At 57.3% G+C, this 22145-nt stretch overlaps 1 protein-coding gene across 1 annotated transcript; it reads left to right on the top strand.

The window, feature by feature from the left end:
- Nucleotides 1-2111: 2111 nt before the first annotated feature.
- SYT3 (synaptotagmin 3) lies at nt 2112-19534 on the top strand (the record flags this gene model as incomplete). Its single annotated transcript, XM_080639932.1, has 7 exons — nt 2112-2265; nt 5388-5772; nt 7460-8042; nt 12720-12840; nt 15563-15734; nt 17257-17386; nt 19442-19534. 7 exons carry the CDS (start codon nt 2112-2114, stop codon nt 19532-19534), a joined length of 1638 nt encoding a protein of 545 aa, XP_080496058.1.
- Nucleotides 19535-22145: the final 2611 nt, after the last annotated feature.

Genomic DNA, 22145 nt, shown 5'->3' with positions numbered 1-22145 from the left:
GGCCCCCTTGAAACCCCATTGAAGCCCCATTGAAGCCCCATTGAGGCCCCATTGAGGCCCCATTGAAACCCCATTGAAGTCCCAGTGAGTCCCCATTGAAGCCCCATTGAAGCCCCATTGAGGCCCCATTGAGGCCCCATTGAGGCCCCATTGAAGCCCCATTGAAGCCCCATTGAGGCCCCATTGAAGCCCCATTGAGTCCCCATTGAGGCCCCATTGAAGCCCCATTGAAGCGCCATTGAAGCCCCATTGAGGCCCCCTTGAAACCCCATTGAAGCCCCATTGAAGCCCCATTGAGGCCCCATTGAGGCCCCATTGAAACCCCATTGAAGTCCCAGTGAGTCCCCATTGAAGCCCCATTGAAGCCCCATTGAGGCCCCATTGAGGCCCCATTGAGGCCCCATTGAAGCCCCATTGAGTCCCCATTGAGGCCCCATTGAAGCCCCATTGAGGCCCCATTGAAGCCCCATTGAAGCCCCATTGAAGCCCCATTGAAACCCCATTGAAGCCCCATTGAAGCCCCATTGAGGCCCCATTGAAACCCCATTGAAGTCCCAGTGAGTCCCCATTGAAGCCCCATTGAAGCCCCATTGAGGCCCCATTGAGGCCCCATTGAAGCCCCACTGAATCCCCATTGAGGCCCCATTGAGTCCCCATTGAAACCCCATTGAGGCCCCATTGAGTCCCCATTGAAGCCCCATTGAGGCCCCATTGAGGCCCCATTGAAGCCCCATTGAAGCCCAATTGAGGCCCCATTGAAGCTTCATTGAGTCCCCATTGAAGCCCCATTGAGTCCCCATTGAAGCCCCATTGAGGCCCCATTGAAGCCCCATTGAGGCCCCATTGAAGCCCCATTGAGTCCCCATTGAGTCGCCATTGAGTCCCCATTGAAGCCCCATTGAAGCCCCATTGAAGCCCCATTGAGGCCCCATTGAAGCCCCATTGAGGCCCCATTGAAGCCCCATTGAGTCCCCATTGAAGCCCCATTGAAACCCCATTGAAGCCCCATTGAGGCCCAATTGAAGCCCCATTGAGTCCCCATTGAGTCCCCATTGAAGCCCCATTGAAGCCCCATTGAAGCCCCATTGAGTCCCCATTGAGTCCCCATTGAGTCCCCATTGAGTCCCCATTGAGTCCCCATTGAAGCCCCATTGAAGCCCCATTGAGGCCCCATTGAAGCCCCATTGAGGCCCCATTGAAACCCCATTGAAGCCCCATTGAAGCCCCATTGAGGCCCCATTGAGGCCCCATTGAGTCCCCATTGAAGCCCCATTGAAGCCCCATTGAGGCCCCATTGAAGCCCCATTGAGGCCCCATTGAAGCCCCATTGAGGCCCCATTGAGGCCCCATTGAGTCCCCATTGAGTCCCCATTGAAGCCCCACTGAAGCCCCATTGAGTCCCCATTGAGTCCCCATTGAAGCCCCATTGAAGCCCCATTGAAGCCCCATTGAGGCCCCATTGAGGCCCCATTGAAGCCCCATTGAGGCCCCATTGAAGCCCCATTGAGGCCCCATTGAGGCCCCATTGAAGCCCCATTGAGGCCCCATTGAAGCCCCATTGAGGCCCCATTGAGGCCCCATTGAAGCCCCATTGAGTCCCCATTGAAGCCCCATTGAAGCCCCATTGAGTCCCCATTGAAGCCCCATTGAGTCCCCACTGAAGCCCCATTGAAGCCCCATTGAGTCCCCATTGAAGCCCCATTGAGTCCCCACTGAAGCCCCATTGAAGCCCCATTGAGTCCCCATTGAAGCCCCATTGAGGCCCCATTGAAGCCCCATTGAGTCCCCATTGAGTCCCCACTGAAGCCCCATTGAAGCCCCATTGAGTCCCCATTGAAGCCCCATTGAGGCCCCACTGAAACCCCATTGAAGCCCCACTGAGGCCCCATTGAAGCCCCATTGAGGCCCCATTGAAGCCCCATTGAGTCCCTATTGAAGCCCCATTGAAGCCCCATTGAGGCCCCACTGAAGCCCCATTGAGGCCCCATTGAAGCCCCATTGAGGCCCCATTGAAGCCCCATTGAGGCCCCATTGAGTCCCCATTGAGTCCCCATTGAGGCCCCACTGAAGCCCCATTGAGGCCCCATTGAGGCCCCGTTGCCCCCAGGGCCATGTCCGGGGACGTGGAGGACGACGTCTGCCGCCGGGCCCTGGGCCTCGTGCACGAGCTCTGCTTCGCGCCCCCCCGCGCCCGGCCCCCCCCCGAGACCTGCCTGGAGTTCAGCGACATCCTGAGACAGCGCGGGCACCCCCCCCCGCAGCACGGTCAGGGCTGGGCCCCATTGACACCCATGGACCCCATTGACACCCATGGACCCCATTGACACCCATGGACCCCCATTGACACCTATGGGCCCCCATTGACACCCATGGACCCCCATTGACACCCATGGACCCCATTGACACCCATGGGCCCCCATTGACACCCATGGACCCCCATTGACACCTATGGGCCCCCATTGACACCCATGGACCCCCATTGACACCTATGGGCCCCCATTGACACCTATGGGCCCCCATTGACACCCATGGACCCCCATTGACACCCATGGGCCCCCATTGACTCCTATGGGCCCCCATTGACACCCATGGGCCCCCATTGACTCCTATGGACCCCCATTGACACCCATGGACCCCCATTGACTCCTATGGACCCCCATTGACACCCATGGGCCCCCGTTGACTCCTATGGACCCCCATTGACACCTATGGGCCCCCATTGACTCCTATGGACCCCATTGACACCCATGGACCCCCATTGACACCTATGGGCCCCCATTGACTCCTATGGACCCCATTGACACCCATGGACCCCCATTGACTCCTATGGGCCCCCATTGACTCCTATGGACCCCATTGACACCCATGGGCCCCCATTGACTCCTATGGGCCCCCATTGACTCCTATGGACCCCATTGACACCCATGGACCCCATTGACACCCATGGGCCCCCATTGACACCTATGGACCCCCATTGACACCCATGGACCCCCATTGACTCCTATGGACCCCCATTGACTCCTATGGACCCCCATTGACACCCATGGACCCCCATTGACTCCTATGGACCCCCATTGACACCCATGGACCCCCATTGACTCCTATGGACCCCCATTGACTCCTATGGACCCCCATTGACACCCATGGACCCCCATTGACTCCTATGGACCCCCATTGACACCCATGGACCCCCATTGACACCTATGGACCCCCATTGACACCCATGGGCCCCCATTGACACCTATGGGCCCCCGTTGACTCCTATGGACCCCCATTGACACCCATGGGCCCCCATTGACTCCTATGGGCCCCCATTGACTCCTATGGACCCCATTGACACCCATGGGCCCCCATTGACTCCTATGGGCCCCCATTGACACCCATGGACCCCCATTGACTCCTATGGACCCCCATTGACACCCATGGACCCCATTGACACCCATGGGCCCCCATTGACTCCTATGGGCCCCCATTGACTCCTATGGACCGCCATTGACACCCATGGACCCCCATTGACTCCTATGGACCCCCATTGACACCCATGGACCCCCGTTGACACCTATGGGCCCCCATTGACACCCATGGACCCCCATTGACTCCTATGGACCCCCATTGACACCCATGGACCCCCATTGACTCCTATGGACCCCCATTGACACCCATGGACCCCCATTGACACCTATGGACCCCCATTGACACCTATGGGCCCCCGTTGACTCCTATGGACCCCCATTGACACCCATGGGCCCCCATTGACTCCTATGGGCCCCCATTGACACCCATGGGCCCCCATTGACTCCTATGGACCCCCATTGACACCCATGGACCCCCGTTGACACCTATGGACCCCCATTGACACCCATGGGCCCCCGTTGACTCCTATGGACCCCCATTGACACCCATGGACCCCCGTTGACTCCTATGGACCCCCATTGACACCCATGAACCCCCATTGACACCTATGGACCCCCATTGACACCCATGGACCCCCATTGACACCTATGGGCCCCCGTTGACTCCTATGGACCCCCATTGACACCCATGGACCCCCATTGACACCTATGGGCCCCCATTGACACCTATGGACCCCCATTGACACCCATGGACCCCCGTTGACACCCATGGACCCCCATTGACACCTATGGGCCCCCATTGACTCCTATGGACCCCCATTGACACCCATGGGCCCCCACTGACACCTATGGACCCCCGTTGACACCTATGGACCCCCATTGACACCCATGGACCCCCATTGACACCTATGGGCCCCCATTGACTCCTATGGACCCCCATTGACACCCATGGACCCCCGTTGACACCTATGGACCCCCATTGACACCCATGGGCCCCCGTTGACTCCTATGGACCCCCATTGACACCCATGGACCCCCGTTGACACCTATGGACCCCCATTGACACCCATGGACCCCCGTTGACACCCATGGACCCCCATTGACACCTATGGGCCCCCATTGACACCCATGGGCCCCCGTTGACTCCTATGGACCCCCATTGACACCCATGGACCCCCGTTGACACCCATGGACCCCCATTGACACCCATGGACCCCCATTGACTCCTATGGGCCCCCATTGACACCTATTGGCCCCCATTGACACCCATGGACCCCCATTGACACCTATGGACCCCCATTGACACCCATGGACCCCCGTTGACACCTATAGGCCCCCATTGACTCCTATGGACCCCCATTGACTCCTATGGGCCCCCATTGACACCTATGGGCCCCCATTGACACCCATGGACCCCCATTGACACCTATGGACCCCCATTGACACCCATGGACCCCCCATTGACACCTATGGACCCCCATTGACACCCATGGGCCCCCATTGACTCCTATGGACCCCCATTGACACCCATGGACCCCCATTGACACCTATGGGCCCCCATTGACACCCATGGACCCCCATTGACACCCATGGACCCCCGTTGACACCTATGGACCCCATTGACACCCATGGACCCCCATTGACACCTATGGACCCCCATTGACTCCTATGGAACCCCCATTGACCCCTATGGATCCCTCTGCACCCCCTTCATTGACCTCCCCTGGGACCCCTACAGTCGGGACCCGCAGGGGATGGGGACCCCCCCATGGGCTCCTTGGGTGGCCTTTGGTGACCCCTGGGTACCTTTTCCCCCCCTCCCTCCCCATTAAGGGACCCCCCCCATCTCTAGGGGCCCCCCCATCTCTAGGGGCCCCCCCCATCTCTAGGGGCCCCCCCATCTCTAGGGGCCCCCCCCATCTCTAGGGGCCCCCCCCATCTCTAGGGGCCCCCCATCTCTAGGGGCCCCCCCCATCTCTAGGGCCCCCCCATCTCTAGGGCCCCCCCATCTGTAGCCCCCCCCTTGCATTGCAGAGGTCTCGGTGAGCCTCCTCTCGGTCATCGTCACCTTCTGTGGCCTGGTGCTCTTGGGGGTCTCCCTCTTCGTGTCCTGGAAGCTCTGCTGGGTGCCCTGGCGCCATAAAGAGGGCTCCGGGGGGGGCCCCCCCCGCAAGGAGCCCCCCCACATCGGGGGGGGCCTCTTTGGGGACCCCCTCTATGAAAGAGGGGAGCAAGGCGCTGACCCCCCCCCCCCCGCGCAACCCGAACGCTGCTACTTGGATATGGGGCCGTGCCCCATAGGGGGGCTCCCCCCGGGGCAGGGACCCCCCCCCGGGGTAGCCCAGGATGGAGGGGGAGAGGGGACGGCGCTGGGGACAATGAGCAGGGCCACCTCGGTGCAGGTGGGGGTGGCCGGAAGGTACATGGGGATGGGGGGGGGGATGGGGGGGATGGGGGGTATGGGGTATGGGGTATGGGATATGGGGTATGGGATATGGGGTATGGGGTATGGGGTATGGGGTATGGGATATGGGGTATGGGGTATGGGGTATGGGATATGGGATATGGGGTATGGGGTATGGGGTATGGGATATGGGATATGGGGTATGGGGTATGGGGTATGGGGTATGGGGTATGGGATATGGGGTATGGGATATGGGGTATGGGGTATGGGGTATGGGGTATGGGGTATGGGATATGGGGTATGGGGTATGGGGTATGGGGTATGGGGTATGGGATATGGGGTATGGGATATGGGGTATGAGGTATGGGGTATGGGATATGGGGTATGGGGTATGGGGTATGGGATATGCGGTATGGGGTATGGGATATGGGGTATGGGGTATGGGATATGGGATATGGGATATGGGGTATGGGGTATGGGAGATGGGGTATGGGGTATGGGATATGGGATATGGGATATGGGGTATGGGGTATGGGAGATGGGGTATGGGGTATGGGATATGGGATATGGGATATGGGGTATGGGGTATGGGATATGGGGTATGGGGTATGGGATATGGGATATGGGGTATGGGGTATGGGATATGGGATATGGGATATGGGGTATGGGGTATGCGGTATGGGGTATGGGATATGGGGTATGGGGTATGGGATATGGGATATGGGATATGGGGTATGGGGTATGGGAGATGGGGTATGGGGTATGGGATATGGGATATGGGATATGGGATATGGGGTATGGGGTATGGGATATGGGATATGGGATATGGGATATGGGGTATGGGGTATGGGGTATGGGGTATGGGATATGGGGTATGGGAGATGGGGTATGGGGTATGGGGTATGGGGTATGGGGTATGGGAGATGGGGTATGGGGTATGGGATATGGGATATGGGGTATGGGGTATGGGGTATGGGATATGGGGTATGGGGTATGGGAGATGGGGTATGGGGTATGGGGTATGGGATATGGGGTATGGGGTATGGGAGATGGGGTATGGGGTATGGGATATGGGATATGGGGTATGGGGTATGGGGTATGGGATATGGGGTATGGGGTATGGGAGATGGGGTAGGGGGTATGGGGTATGGGATATGGGGTATGGGGTATGGGAGATGGGGTAGGGGGTATGGGGTATGGGAGATGGGGTATGGGGTATGGGATATGGGGTATGGGATATGGGGTATGGGGTATGGGGTATGGGATATGGGGTATGGGGTATGGGAGATGGGGTAGGGGGTATGGGGTATGGGATATGGGGTATGGGGTATGGGAGATGGGGTAGGGGGTATGGGGTATGGGATATGGGGTATGGGGTATGGGAGATGGGGTATGGGGTATGGGGTATGGGATATGGGGTATGGGATATGGGGTATGGGGTATGGGAGATGGGGTATGGGATATGGGGTATGGGGTATGGGGTATGGGATATGGGATATGGGGTATGGGGTATGGGGTATGGGGTATGGGGTATGGGGTATGGGGTATGGGATATGGGATATGGGGTATGGGATATGGGATATGGGGTATGGGATATGGGGTATGGGATATGGGGTATGGGGTATGGGGTATGGGGTATGGGGTATGGGGTATGGGGTATGGATGTGTGGTTCCTGTTCTTCAGAGCCCCCTCTCCCCCCAGCTCCTCCGAGGACCCCCCCGCTCCCCTCTTGGGCCAGATCCAACCCGAGCTCTACGGCGCCGCCTCCTCCTCCTCCTCCTCCCTGCCCATCCCCGCCTCGGGCGCCTCGGTGGCCACCAGCGCCCCCTGCAGCTCCCCCCTGCTCCCTGCACCCCCCGGCGGTGCCGGCGGTGGTGGCGGCGGTGCCGGTGGCCGGGGCCGGCTGTGCGTGGCGCTGCGCTACGCCTTCGGCTCGCAGCAGCTGGTGGTGCGCGTGCTCCGCGCCACCCAACTGCCCCCCAAGGGCCCCCGCGGGCTGGCCGGGGGGGACCCCTACGTGCGCATCCACCTCCTGCCCGACCGCAAGCGCCGCTTCCAGACCAAGGTGCACCGGCGCACGCGGGAGCCCGTCTTCGACGAGACCTTCACGTTCGCCGTGCCCTTCGGCGAGCTCCCGGCCCGGCGCCTCCACTTCGGCGTCTACGACTTCGAGCGCTTCGGGCGGCACGAGCTGGTGGGGCGCGTGGTGCTGGAGAACCTGCTGGAGGCGGCCGAGAGCGGCGCCGAGGCGCCCGTCTGGAGGGACATCGTGGAGGGGGGAGCGGTGAGGGCGGAGCGGGGAGCGGCGGCGGCGCCATCGTCACCACCAGCACCAACAGCAGCATCAGCATCAACAGCGTCATCAACATCAACAGCGTCATCAACATCAACAGCGTCATCATCACCAACAGCGTCATCAACATCATCATCATCACCAACATCACCAACAGCGTCATCAACATCAACAGCGTCACCAACATCACCAACAGCGTCATCAACATCATCATCATCATCACCAACATCACCAACAGCGTCATCATCACCAACATCATCACCAACATCACCAACAGCAGCATCAGCATCAACAGCGTCATCATCACCAACAGCGTCATCAACATCATCATCATCATCACCACCAGCACCAACAGCAGCATCAGCATCAACAGCGTCATCATCACCAACATCATCACCAACATCACCAACAGCGTCATCAGCATCAACAGCGTCATCATCACCAACAGCGTCATCAGCATCAACAGCGTCATCATCACCAACATCACCAACAGCGTCATCAACATCATCATCATCATCACCAACATCACCAACAGCAGCATCAGCATCAACAGCGTCATCATCACCAACAGCGTCATCAACATCAACAGCGTCATCATCACCAACAGCAGCATCAGCATCAACAGCGTCATCATCACCAACATCATCACCAACATCACCAACAGCGTCATCAACATCATCATCATCATCACCAACATCACCAACAGCGTCATCAACATCATCATCATCATCACCAACATCACCAACAGCAGCATCAGCATCAACAGCGTCATCATCACCAACATCATCACCATCATCACCAACATCACCAACACCATCATCATCATCACCAACATCACCAACAGCGTCATCAACATCACCAACATCATCATCATCATCACCAACATCACCAACAGCAGCATCAGCATCACCAACACCATCATCATCATCACCAACACCATCATCATCATCACCAACAGCAGCATCAGCATCAACAGCGTCATCATCACCAACAGCATCACCAACATCACCAACAGCATCACCAACATCATCACCAACAGCATCAACATCACCAAGAGCTTCATCAGTGTCACCCACAGCTTCATCATCATCATCACCAACAGCTTCAGCAGGAGCTTCACCAGCATCAACCGCGTCAACGTCACCAACAGCTTCCCATCTTCACCTGCGTCATCACCACCCTCATCTCCAGCTCCCTCTGTGTCTTCATTGGCTCCTCCAGCACCCTCATCACCATCACCCTCATCACCATCACCCTCATCACCATCACCCTCATCACCATCACCCTCATCACCATCACCTTCATCACCATCACCCTCATCACCATCACCCTCATCACCATCACCTTCATCACCATCACCCTCATCACCATCACCCTCATCACCATCACCCTCATCACCAGCACCCTCATCACCATCACCTTCATCACCATCACCCTCATCACCATCACCCTCATCACCATCACCTTCATCACCATCACCCTCATCACCATCACCCTCATCACCATCACCCTCATCACCATCACCCTCATCACCATCACCTTCATCACCATCACCCTCATCACCATCACCCTCATCACCATCACCTTCATCACCATCACCCTCATCACCATCACCCTCATCACCATCACCCTCATCACCATCACCTTCATCACCATCACCCTCATCACCATCACCCTCATCACCATCACCCTCATCACCATCAGCCTCATCACCATCACCTTCATCACCATCACCTTCATCACCATCACCTTCATCACCATCACCCTCATCACCATCACCCTCATCACCATCACCCTCATCACCATCACCCTCATCACCATCACCCTCATCACCATCACCTTCATCACCATCACCTTCATCACCATCACCCTCATCACCATCACCCTCATCACCATCACCCTCATCACCATCACCCTCATCACCATCACCTTCATCACCATCACCTTCATCACCATCACCCTCATCACCGTCACCCTCATCACCGTCAGCCTCATCACCGTCACCCTCATCACCGTCACCCTCATCACCATCACCCTCATCACCATCACCCTCATCACCATCACCTTCATCACCGTCACCCTCATCACCGTCACCCTCATCACCGTCACCCTCATCACCATCACCTTCATCACCATCACCTTCATCACCATCACCCTCATCACCGTCACCTTCATCACCGTCACCCTCATCACCGTCACCCTCATCACCGTCACCCTCATCACCGTCACCCTCATCACCATCACCCTCATCACCATCACCCTCATCACCGTCACCCTCATCACCATCACCCTCATCACCATCACCCTCATCACCATCACCCTCATCACCATCACCCTCATCACCATCACCCTCATCACCATCACCCTCATCACCATCACCTTCATCACCATCACCCTCATCACCGTCACCCTCATCACCGTCACCCTCATCACCGTCACCCTCATCACCGTCACCCTCATCACCGTCACCCTCATCACCATCACCCTCATCACCATCACCTTCATCACCATCACCCTCATCACCGTCACCCTCATCACCATCACCCTCATCACCATCACCTTCATCACCATCACCTTCATCCCTTCAAGCAGCCCATCGCCAGCACCACCTTCACCAAGAGCTGCAGCATCTTCATCACCAGCTTCCTCGATGCCTTCACCAAGGTCTTCATCAGCGTCTTCGGCAGCAGCTTCATCTGCTCCTCAACCTGACCCCCATACCCCATACCCCATACCCCATACCCCATACCCCATACCCCATATCCCATACCCCATACCCCATATCCCATACCCCATACCCCATACCCCATATCCCATACCCCATACCCCATACCCCATATCCCATATCCCATACCCCATATCCCATACCCCATATCCCATATCCCATACCCCATATCCCATATCCCATACCCCATACCCCATATCCCATATCCCATATCCCATATCCCATACCCCATATCCCATATCCCATACCCCATATCCCATACCCCATACCCCATACCCCATACCCCATACCCCATATCCCATATCCCATATCCCATATCCCATACCCCATATCCCATATCCCATACCCCATACCCCATATCCCATACCCCATACCCCATACCCCATATCCCATATCCCATATCCCATATCCCATACCCCATACCCCATATCCCATATCCCATACCCCATACCCCATACCCCATATCCCATATCCCATACCCCATATCCCATACCCCATATCCCATACCCCATACCCCATACCCCATACCCCATACCCCATACCCCATACCCCATATCCCATATCTCATATCCCATACCCCATACCCCATACCCCATATCCCATACCCCATACCCCATACCCCATACCCCATATCCCATATCCCATATCCCATATCCCATACCCCATATCCCATACCCCATACCCCATACCCCATACCCCATATCCCATATCCCATATCCCATACCCCATATCCCATACCCCATACCCCATACCCCATACCCCATACCCCATATCCCATATCCCATATCCCATATCCCATATCCCATACCCCATATCCCATACCCCATACCCCATACCCCATACCCCATATCCCATATCCCATATCCCATATCCCATATCCCATATCCCATATCCCATACCCCATATCCCATACCCCATACCCCATACCCCATACCCCATATCCCATATCCCATATCCCATATCCCATACCCCATACCCCATATCCCATACCCAATATCCCATACCCCATACCCCATACCCCATACCCCATACCCCATACCCCATATCCCATATCCCATACTCCATACCCCATACCCCATACCCCATACCCCATACCCCATATCCCATACCCCATACCCCATACCCCATACCCCATACCCCATACCCCATATCCCATACCCCATACCCCATACCCCATATCCCATACCCCATACCCCATACCCCATACCCCATACCCCATACCCCATACCCCATATCCCATACCCCATATCCCATACCCCATACCCCATACCCCATACCCCATACCCCATATCCCATACCCCATACCCCATACCCCATACCCCATACCCCATACCCCATATCCCATACCCCATACCCCATACCCCATACCCCATACCCCATATCCCATACCCCATACCCCATACCCCATATCCCATACCCCATACCCCATACCCCATACCCCATACCCCATACCCCATATCCCATACCCCATACCCCATACCCCATATCCCATACCCCATACCCCATACCCCATATCCCATATCCCATATCCCATACCCCATACCCCATACCCCATATCCCATACCCCATACCCCATACCCCATATCCCATACCCCATACCCCATACCCCATACCCCATACCCCATATCCCATACCCCATACCCCATACCCCATATCCCATACCCCATACCCCATATCCCATACCCCATACCCCATATCCCATACCCCATACCCCATACCCCATATCCCATACCCCATACCCCATATCCCATATCCCATACCCCATATCCCATACCCCATACCCCATACCCCATACCCCATACCCCATATCCCATACCCCATATCCCATATCCCATACCCCATATCCCATACCCCATATCCCATATCCCATACCCCATACCCCATACCCCATACCCTGTACCCCCCATACCCCCCACCCCACCTTCCCTCTATCCCGTTCCCAGGAGAAGGCTGACCTGGGCGAGCTCAACTTCTCCCTGTGCTACCTCCCCACCGCCGGGCGCCTCACGGTCACCATCATCCGCGCCGCCAACCTGCGCGCCATGGACCTCACCGGCCTCTCGGGTCAGGCTCCTGGGGGCAGCGGGGTGGGCATGGGGCTCTGCGGCTCTCCATGGGCTCTATGGGGCTCTATGGGGCTCTATGGGGCTCTATGGGGCTCTATGGGCTCCATGGGTCTCTATGGGCTCTATGGTCTCTATGGTCTCTATGGGTCTCTATGGGGCTCTATGGTTTCTATGGTCTCTATGGTCTCTATGGGTCTCTATGGTCTCTATGGGGCTCTATGGTCTCTATGGTCTCTATGGGCTCTATCGTCTCTATGGGCTCTATGGTCTCTATGGTCTCCATGGGTCTCTATGCTCTCCATGGGCTCTATGGGCTCTATGGTCTCTATGGTCTCTATGGGTCTCTATGGTCTCTATGGTCTCTATGGTCTCTATGGGTCTCTATGGTCTCTATGGTCTCTATGGGGCTCTATGGGCTCTATGGGCTCTATGGGCTCTATGGGGCTCTATGGGCTCTATGGGTCTCTATGGTCTCTATGGTCTCTATGGGTCTCTATGGTCTCTATGGGTCTCTATGGGCTCTATGGGTCTCTATGGGCTCTATGGGTCTCTATGGGCTCTATGGTCTCTATGGGTCTCTATGGGCTCTATGGTCTCTATGGTCTCTATGGTCTCTATGGGTCTCTATGGTCTCTATGGTCTCTATGGGTCTCTATGGTCTCTATGGTCTCTATGGTCTCTAAGGGTCTCTATGGTCTCTATGGTCTCTATGGGTCTCTATGGGTCTCTATGGTCTCTATGGGTCTCTATGGGTCTCTATGGGCTCTATGGTCTCTATGGTCTCTATGGTCTCTATGGGTCTCTATGGTCTCTATGGTCTCTATGGGTCTCTATGGTCTCTATGGTCTCTATGGTCTCTATGGGTCTCTATGGTCTCTATGGTCTCTATGGTCTCTATGGGTCTCTATGGTCTCTATGGTCTCTATGGGTCTCTATGGTCTCTATGGTCTCTATGGTCTCTATGGGTCTCTATGGTCTCTATGCTCTCTATGGGTCTCTATGGTCTCTATGGTCTCTATGGTCTCTATGGGTCTCTATGGTCTCTATGGTCTCTATGGGTCTCTATGGTCTCTATGGTCTCTATGGTCTCTATGGGTCTCTATGGTCTCTATGGTCTCTATGGGTCTCTATGGTCTCTATGGTCTCTATGGTCTCTATGGTTCTCTATGGGTCTCTATGGGTCTCTATGGGTCTCTATGGTCTCTATGGGTCTCTATGGTCTCTATGGGCTCTATGGTCTCTATGGTCTCCATGGGTCTCTATGGGTCTCCATGGGTCTCTATGGGTCTCTATGGGTCTCTATGGTCTCTATGGGCTCTATGGTCTCTATGGGCTCTATGGGTCTCTATGGGTCTCTATGGGTCTCTATGGGTCTCTATGGTCTCTATGGGCTCTATGGTCTCTATGGTCTCTATGGGTCTCTATGGGTCTCTATGGGTCTCTATGGGTCTCTATGGTCTCTATGGGTCTCTATGGTCTCTATGGTCTCTATGGGTCTCTATGATCTCTATGGGCTCTATGGGTCTCTATGGGTCTCTATGGGTCTCTATGGGCTCTATGGTCTCTATGGGCTCTATGGGTCTCTATGGGCTCTATGGGTCTCTATGGGTCTCTATGGTCTCTATGGGTCTCTATGGTCTCTATGGGTCTCTATGGTCTCTATGGTCTCTATGGTCTCTATGGGTCTCTATGGTCTCTATGGGTCTCTATGGGCTCTATGGTCTCTATGGGTCTCTATGGGTCTCTATGGGTCTCTATGGGTCTCTATGGGTCTCTATGGTCTCTATGGGTCTCTATGGTCTCTATGGGTCTCTATGGGCTCTATGGTCTCTATGGGCTCTATGGGTCTCTATGGGTCTCTATGGGTCTCTATGGGTCTCTATGGTCTCTATGGGTCTCTATGGTCTCTATGGTCTCTATGGGCTCTATGGTCTCTATGGGCTCTATGGGTCTCTATGGGCTCTATGGTCTCTATGGGTCTCTATGGTCTCTATGGTCTCTATGGGTCTCTATGGTCTCTATGGGTCTCTATGGGTCTCTATGGGCTCTATGGGTCTCTATGGGTCTCTATGGTCTCTATGGGTCTCTATGGTCTCTATGGTCTCTATGGTCTCTATGGTCTCTATGGGTCTCTATGGTCTCCATGGGTCTCTATGGTCTCTATGGTCTCTATGGGGCTCTATGGTCTCTATGGTCTCTATGGTCTCTATGGTCTCTATGGGGCTCTATGGTCTCTATGGTCTCTATGGGTCTCTATGGGTCTCTATGGTCTCTATGGTCTCTATGGTCTCTATGGGTCTCTATGGGTCTCTATGGTCTCTATGGTCTCTATGGTCTCTATGGTCTCTATGGTCTCTATGGGGCTCTATGGTCTCTATGGGTCTCTATGGTCTCTATGGTCTCTATGGTCTCTATGGTCTCTATGGTCTCTATGGGTCTCTATGGTCTCTATGGTCTCTATGGGCTCTCTGGTCTCTATGGTCTCTATGGGTCTCTATGGTCTCTATGGGCTCTATGGGTCTCTATGGTCTCTATGGTCTCTATGGTCTCTATGGGTCTCTATGGTCTCTATGGTCTCTATGGGCTCTCTGGTCTCTATGGTCTCTATGGGTCTCTATGGTCTCTATGGGCTCTATGGGTCTCTATGGTCTCTCTCTATGGTCTCTATGGTCTCCATGGGCTCTCTGGTCCCTACGGGTCCCTCTGGCTGTGCCCCACAGACCCCTACGTGAAGGCGTCGCTGATGGCCGAGGGCCGGCGGCTCAAGAAGCGCAAGACGTCCATCAAGAGGAACACCCTGAACCCCAGCTACAACGAGGCGCTCGTCTTCGACGTCTCGCACGAGAGCGTGCACCACGTCAGCATCACCCTCGCCGTGCTCGACTACGACTGGTGCGGGCCCGGGGGCGCTGCGGGCGCTTGTGGGGCGCGGTGGGGTGGGTATGGGGCGCGGTGGGGTGGGTATGGGGAGCTATGGGGTGGGTATGGGGAGCGGTGGGGTGGGTATGGGGAGCTGTGGGGTGGGTATGGGGAGCTATGGGGTGGGTATGGGGAGCGGTGGGGTGGGTATGGGGAGCTATGGGGTGGGTATGGGGAGCGGTGGGGTGGGTATGGGGCGCGGTGGGGTGGGTATGGGGAGCTGTGGGGTGGGTATGGGGAGCTATGGGGTGGGTATGGGGAGCGGTGGGGTGGGTATGGGGAGCTGTGGGGTGGGTATGGGGAGCGGTGGGGTGGGTATGGGGAGCTATGGGGTGGGTATGGGGAGCGGTGGGGTGGGTATGGGGAGCGGTGGGGTGGGTATGGGGAGCTATGGGGTGGGTATGGGGAGCGGTGGGGTGGGTATGGGGAGCTGTGGGGCGGGTATGGGGAGCTGTGGGGTGGGTATGGGGAGCTGTGGGGTGGGTATGGGGAGCTGTGGGGTGGGTATGGGGAGCGGTGGGGTGGGTATGGGGAGCTGTGGGGTGGGTATGGGGAGCGGTGGGGTGGGTATGGGGAGCTATGGGGTGGATATGGGGAGCTATGGGGTGGGTATGGGGAGCTGTGGGGTGGGTATGGGGAGCTGTGGGGTGGGTATGGGGAGCTGTGGGATGGGTATGGGGAGCTGTGGGGTGGGTATGGGGAGCTATGGGGTGGGTATGGGGAGCTATGGGGTGGATATGGGGAGCTATGGGGTGGGTATGGGGAGCGGTGGGGTGGGTATGGGGAGCTGTGGGGTGGGTATGGGGAGCTGTGGGGTGGGTATGGGGAGCTATGGGGTGGGTATGGGGAGCGGTGGGGTGGGTATGGGGAGCTGTGGGGTGGGTATGTGGAGCTGTGGGGTGGGTATGGGGTGGTTAGGGGGCGCTATGGGGATGCTTTATGGGGATGCTCTATGGGGCACCATGGGGATGCTCTATGGGGATGCTCTATGGGGATGCTCTATGGGGCTCTATGGGGCGCTCTGGGGATGCTCTATGGGGCGCTCTGGGGATGCTCTATGGGGCTCTATGGGGCGCTCTGGGGATGCTCTAGGGGGCGCTCTGGGGATGCTCTATGGGGCTCTATGGGGCGCTCTGGGGATGCTCTAGGGGGCGCTCTGGGGATGCTCTATGGGGCTCTATGGGGCGCTCTGGGGATGCTCTATGGGGCGCTCTGGGGATGCTCTAGGGGGCGCTCTGGGGATGCTCTATGGGGCGCTCTGGGGATGCTCTATGGGGCGCTCTGGGGATGCTCTAGGGGGCTCTATGGGGCGCTCTGGGGATGCTCTAGGGGGCGCTCTGGGGATGCTCTATGGGGCGCTCTGGGGATGCTCTATGGGGCGCTCTGGGGATGCTCTAGGGGGCGCTCTGGGGATGCTCTATGGGGCGCTCTGGGGATGCTCTAGGGGGCGCTCTGGGGCGCCGTGGGGCTCACTGGGCGCCGCTGTGGGTCCCAGCATAGGGCACAATGAGGTGATCGGGCTCTGCCGCGTGGGCAGCGACGCCGAGGGCGCCGGGCGCGAGCACTGGGCCCGGATGCTGCAGAACCCACGGCAGCCGGTGGAGCAATGGCACACACTGGTGGAGGTGAGCACCCATGGGTGCCATGGGGGACAATGGGACCCATAGGGGGCAATGGCACACACTGGTGGAGGTGAGCACCCATGGGTGCCATGGGGGGCAATGGGACCCATAGGGGGCAATGGCACACACTGGTGGAGGTGAGCACCCATGGGTGCCATGGGGGGCAATGGGACCCATAGGGGGCAATGGCACACACTGGTGGAGGTGAGCACCCATGGGTGCCATGGGGGACAATGGGACCCATAGGGGGCAATGGCACACACTGGTGGAGGTGAGCACCCATGGGTGCCATGGGGGGCAATGGGACCCATAGGGGGCAATGGGACCCATAGGGGGCAATGGCACACACTGGTGGAGGTGAGCACCCATGGGTGCCATGGGGGGCAATGGGACCCATAGGGGGCAATGGGACCCATAGGGGGCAATGGCACACACTGGTGGAGGTGAGCACCCATGGGTGCCATGGGGGACAATGGGACCCATAGGGGGCAATGGGACCCATAGGGGGCAATGGCACACACTGGTGGAGGTGAGCACCCATGGGTGCCATGGGGGGCAATGGGACCCATAGGGGGCAATGGCACACACTGGTGGAGGTGAGCACCCATGGGTGCCATGGGGGGCAATGGGACCCATAGGGGGCAATGGCACACACTGGTGGAGGTGAGCACCCATGGGTGCCATGGGGGGCAATGGGACCCATAGGGGGCAATGGCACACACTGGTGGAGGTGAGCACCCATGGGTGCCATGGGGGGCAATGGGACCCATAGGGGGCAATGGCACCCATGGGCCCCCTGAGCCCTCGTCCCTGTGCAGGAGAAGGCGCTGGGGCTGGCGAAGGGCTCCACGAGGGACAAGCACGGGGACAGGGCAGAGGCCTCCTGAACTGGTACGGACTGGTTTGAACTGGTTTGGACTGGTTCTGAGTGGTTTGGACTGGTTTGAACTGGTTTGGACTGCTTCTGAGTGGTTTGAACTGGTTTGAACTGGTTCTGAGTGGTTTGGACTGGTTCTGAGTGGTTTGAACTGGTTTGAACTGGTTCTGAGTGGTTTGGACTGGTTCTGAGTGGTTTGAACTGGTTTGAACTGGTTTGAACTGGTTTGAACTGGTTCTGAGTGGTTTGGACTGGTTCTGAGTGGTTTGAACTGGTTTGAACTGGTTCTGAGTGGTTTGGACTGGTTCTGAGTGGTTTGAACTGGTTCTGAGTGGTTTGGACTGGTTTGAACTGGTTTGGATGAGTTTGTATCGTTTCGGGCCGCTTTGGACTGGTTTGAACTGGGATGTGCTGGGGGGGACTGGGAACCACTGATCCATACTGGGAGGCACTGGGGTCCATACTGGGGGGGCACTGGTCCATACTGGGGGGGGGCACTGGGGTCCATACTGGGAGGCACTGGGGTCCATAATGGGGGGGGGCACTGGTCCATACTGGGGGGGCACTGGTCCATACTGGGGGGGGGCACTGGTCCATACTGGGGGGGCACTGGGGTCCATACTGGGGCGGGCACTGGTCCATACTGGGGGGGGGCACTGGGGTCCATACTGGGAGGCACTGGGGTCCATACTGGGGGGGGCACTGGTCCATACTGGGGGGGCACTGGGGTCCATACTGGGAGGCACTGGGGTCCATACTGGGGGGGGGCACTGGGGTCCATACTGGGGGGGGCACTGGTCCATACTGGGGGGGGGCACTGGGGTCCATACTGGGGGGGGCACTGGGGTCCATACTGGGGGGGCACTGGGGTCCATACTGGGGGGGCACTGGTCCATACTGGGGGGGGGCACTGGGGTCCATACTGGGGGGGGCACTGGTCCATACTGGGGGGGCACTGGGGTCCATACTGGGGGGGCACTGGGGTCCATACTGGGGGGGGCACTGGGGTCCATACTGGGGGGGCACTGGGGTCCATACTGGGGGGGGCACTGGAGTCCATACTGGGGGGGGCACTGGGGTCCATACTGGGGGGGGCACTGGTCCATACTGGGGGGGGGCACTGGGGTCCATACTGGGGGGGGGCACTGGTCCATACTGGACCCCCCCCACCTCTCCCACAGGCTCCAGCCCGGAGCGGGGGGGCCCCAACACCGAAGCCATACGGGGACCCCCCCCAGCACGACATGGGGGGGCCCGGCCCCCCCCCACTGTGACCCCTAACTCCGGGGGGGGGGGGGACACCCCAAACCCCATCTGGGACCCCAGTGTCCATGGGGCCCCCCCCAATGTGTGTCTATGGGGCTCCCCCAGCTGTCTGTCTATGGGGGTCCCCCCAATGGGTGTCTATAGGGGGGACCCTCTCAATGGGTGCCAATAGGGGCCCCCCCCCCCCCAGTGTGTGTCTATGGGGGGCGCCCTCTCAATGGGTGCCTATGGGGGGGGACCCTTCCATTGTGTGTTTACGGGGGGATCCCCCCCAATGGGTGTCCATGGGCCCCTGCAATGGGTGTCTATGGGGAGGCCCCCCCCCCCAGTGTGTGTCTATGGGGGGCGCCCTCTCAATGGGTGCCTATGGGGGGGGACCCTTCCATTGTGTGTTTACGGGGGGATCCCCCCCAATGGGTGTCCATGGGCCCCTGCAATGGGTGCCTATGGGGGGGAGCCCCCCATATGTGTCTATGGGGGGGACCCCCCCCAGTGTGTGTCTATGGGGGGGGACCCTCTCAATGGGTGTCTAAGGGGGTCCCCCTTATATGTGTCTATGGGGGGGACCCAATATGTGTCTATGGGCCCTCCCCCTTATGTGTCTCTATGGGACCCCTCAATGTGTTTGTATTTGGGGTCCCCCATGGGGGTCCCCCCCATGTCTGTCCCCCCCCAGTGTCTTTGTCCCCCCCCCATGTGGGGCCGGGGGGGCCCCTGAAGCCATAAACCCCCCAATAAACCCGCCCCGGAGCCGCCTGAGTGACCCTGTGCTGGGACATGGGATAGGGGATGTGGGATACAGGGTATGGGGTATGGGATATGGGATATGGGGTATGGGGTATGGGGTATGGGATATGGGGTACGGGGTTATGGGGTATGGGGTATGGGGTATGGGGTATGGGGTATGGGGTATGGGATATGGGGTATGGGGTATGGATATGGGATATGGGGTATGGGGATATGGGATATGGGGGTATGGGGTATGGGGTATGGGGGTATGGGGTATGGGATATGGGGTATGGGGATATGGGAGTATGGGGTATGGGGTATGGGATATGGGATATGGGATATGGGGATATGGGGTATGGGATATGGGGGTATGGGGTATGTGGGTATGGGATATGGGGTATGGGGTATGGGATATGGGATATGGGATATGGGATATGGGATATGGGGTATGGGATATGGGGTATGGGTAATGGGGTATGGGATATGGGGTATGGGGTATGGGATATGGGGTATGGGGTATGGGATATGGGATATGGGTTATGGGATATGGATATGGGGTATGGGTATGGGGTATGGGGTATGGGATATGGGATATGGGGTATGGGGTATGGGATATGGGATATGGGGTATGGGGTATGGGATATGGGTGTATGGGGTATGGGATATGGGATATGGGGTATGGGATATGGGATATGGGGTATGGGGTATGGGTATGGGGTATGGGGTATGGGGTATGGGATATGGGGTATGGGGATATGGGGTATGGGGTATGGGGTATGGGATATGGGGTATGGGGATATGGGGTATGGGGTATGGGATATGGGGTATGGGGTATGGGGTATGGGATATGGGGTATGGGATATGGGGTATGGGGATGGGATATGGGGTATGGGATATGGGGGTATGGGGTATGGGATATGGGTATGGGATATGGGATATGGGGTATGGGGTATGGGGTATGGGGTATGGGATATGGGGTATGGGTATGGGGTATGGGGTATGGGATATGGGGTATGGGGTATGGGATATGGGGTATGGGATATGGGATATGGGATTGGGGTAGGGATATGGGGTATGGGGTATGGGGTATGGGATATGGGATATGGGATATGGGTATTTGGGGTATGGATGGGGTATGGGGTATGGGGTATGGGGTATGGGGTATGGGATATGGGGTATGGGGTATGGGATATGGGGTATGGGATATGGGATATGGGGTATGGGGTATGGGATATGGGGTATGGGATATGGGGTATGGGTATGGGGTATGGGGTATGGGATATGGGGTATGGGATATGGGATATGGGGTATGGGGTATGGGATATGGGGTATGGGGTATGGGGTATGGGGTGTATGGGGATATGGGGTATGGGCATATGGGGGATATGGATATGGGTGTATGGGGTATGGGTATGGGGTATGGGGTATGGGGATATGGGGTATGGGATATGGGATATGGGGTATGGGGTATGGGGTATGGGGTATGGGATATGGGATATGGGGTATGGGGTATGGGATATGGGGTATGGGGTATGGGTATGGGATATGGGATATGGGGTATGGGATATGGGGTATGGGTATGGGTTATGGGGTTTATTGGGGTATGGGATATGGGGTATGGGGATATGGGGGTATGGAGTATGGGATATGGGATATGGGGTATGGGGTATGGGATATGGGGTATGGGGTATGGGATATGGGATATGGGTGGTATGGGATATGGGGATATGGGGTATGGGATATGGGGTATGGGGTATGGGGTATGGGTATATGGTGATATGGGGTATTGGGGTATGGGGATATGGGTGTATGGGTGTATGGGGTATGGGATATGGATATGGGGTATGGGGTATGGGGGATATGGGGATATGGGGTATGGGGTATGGTGGT

The sequence above is a fragment of the Psittacula echo genome (genome assembly GCF_963264785.1).
Source record: "Psittacula echo genome assembly, contig: SCAFFOLD_129, whole genome shotgun sequence".
NCBI classification, from domain to species: domain Eukaryota; kingdom Metazoa; phylum Chordata; class Aves; order Psittaciformes; family Psittacidae; genus Psittacula; species Psittacula echo.
Note: the sequence above shows the minus strand (reverse complement) of the source record. Positions and strands in the feature narration are given on the sequence as shown.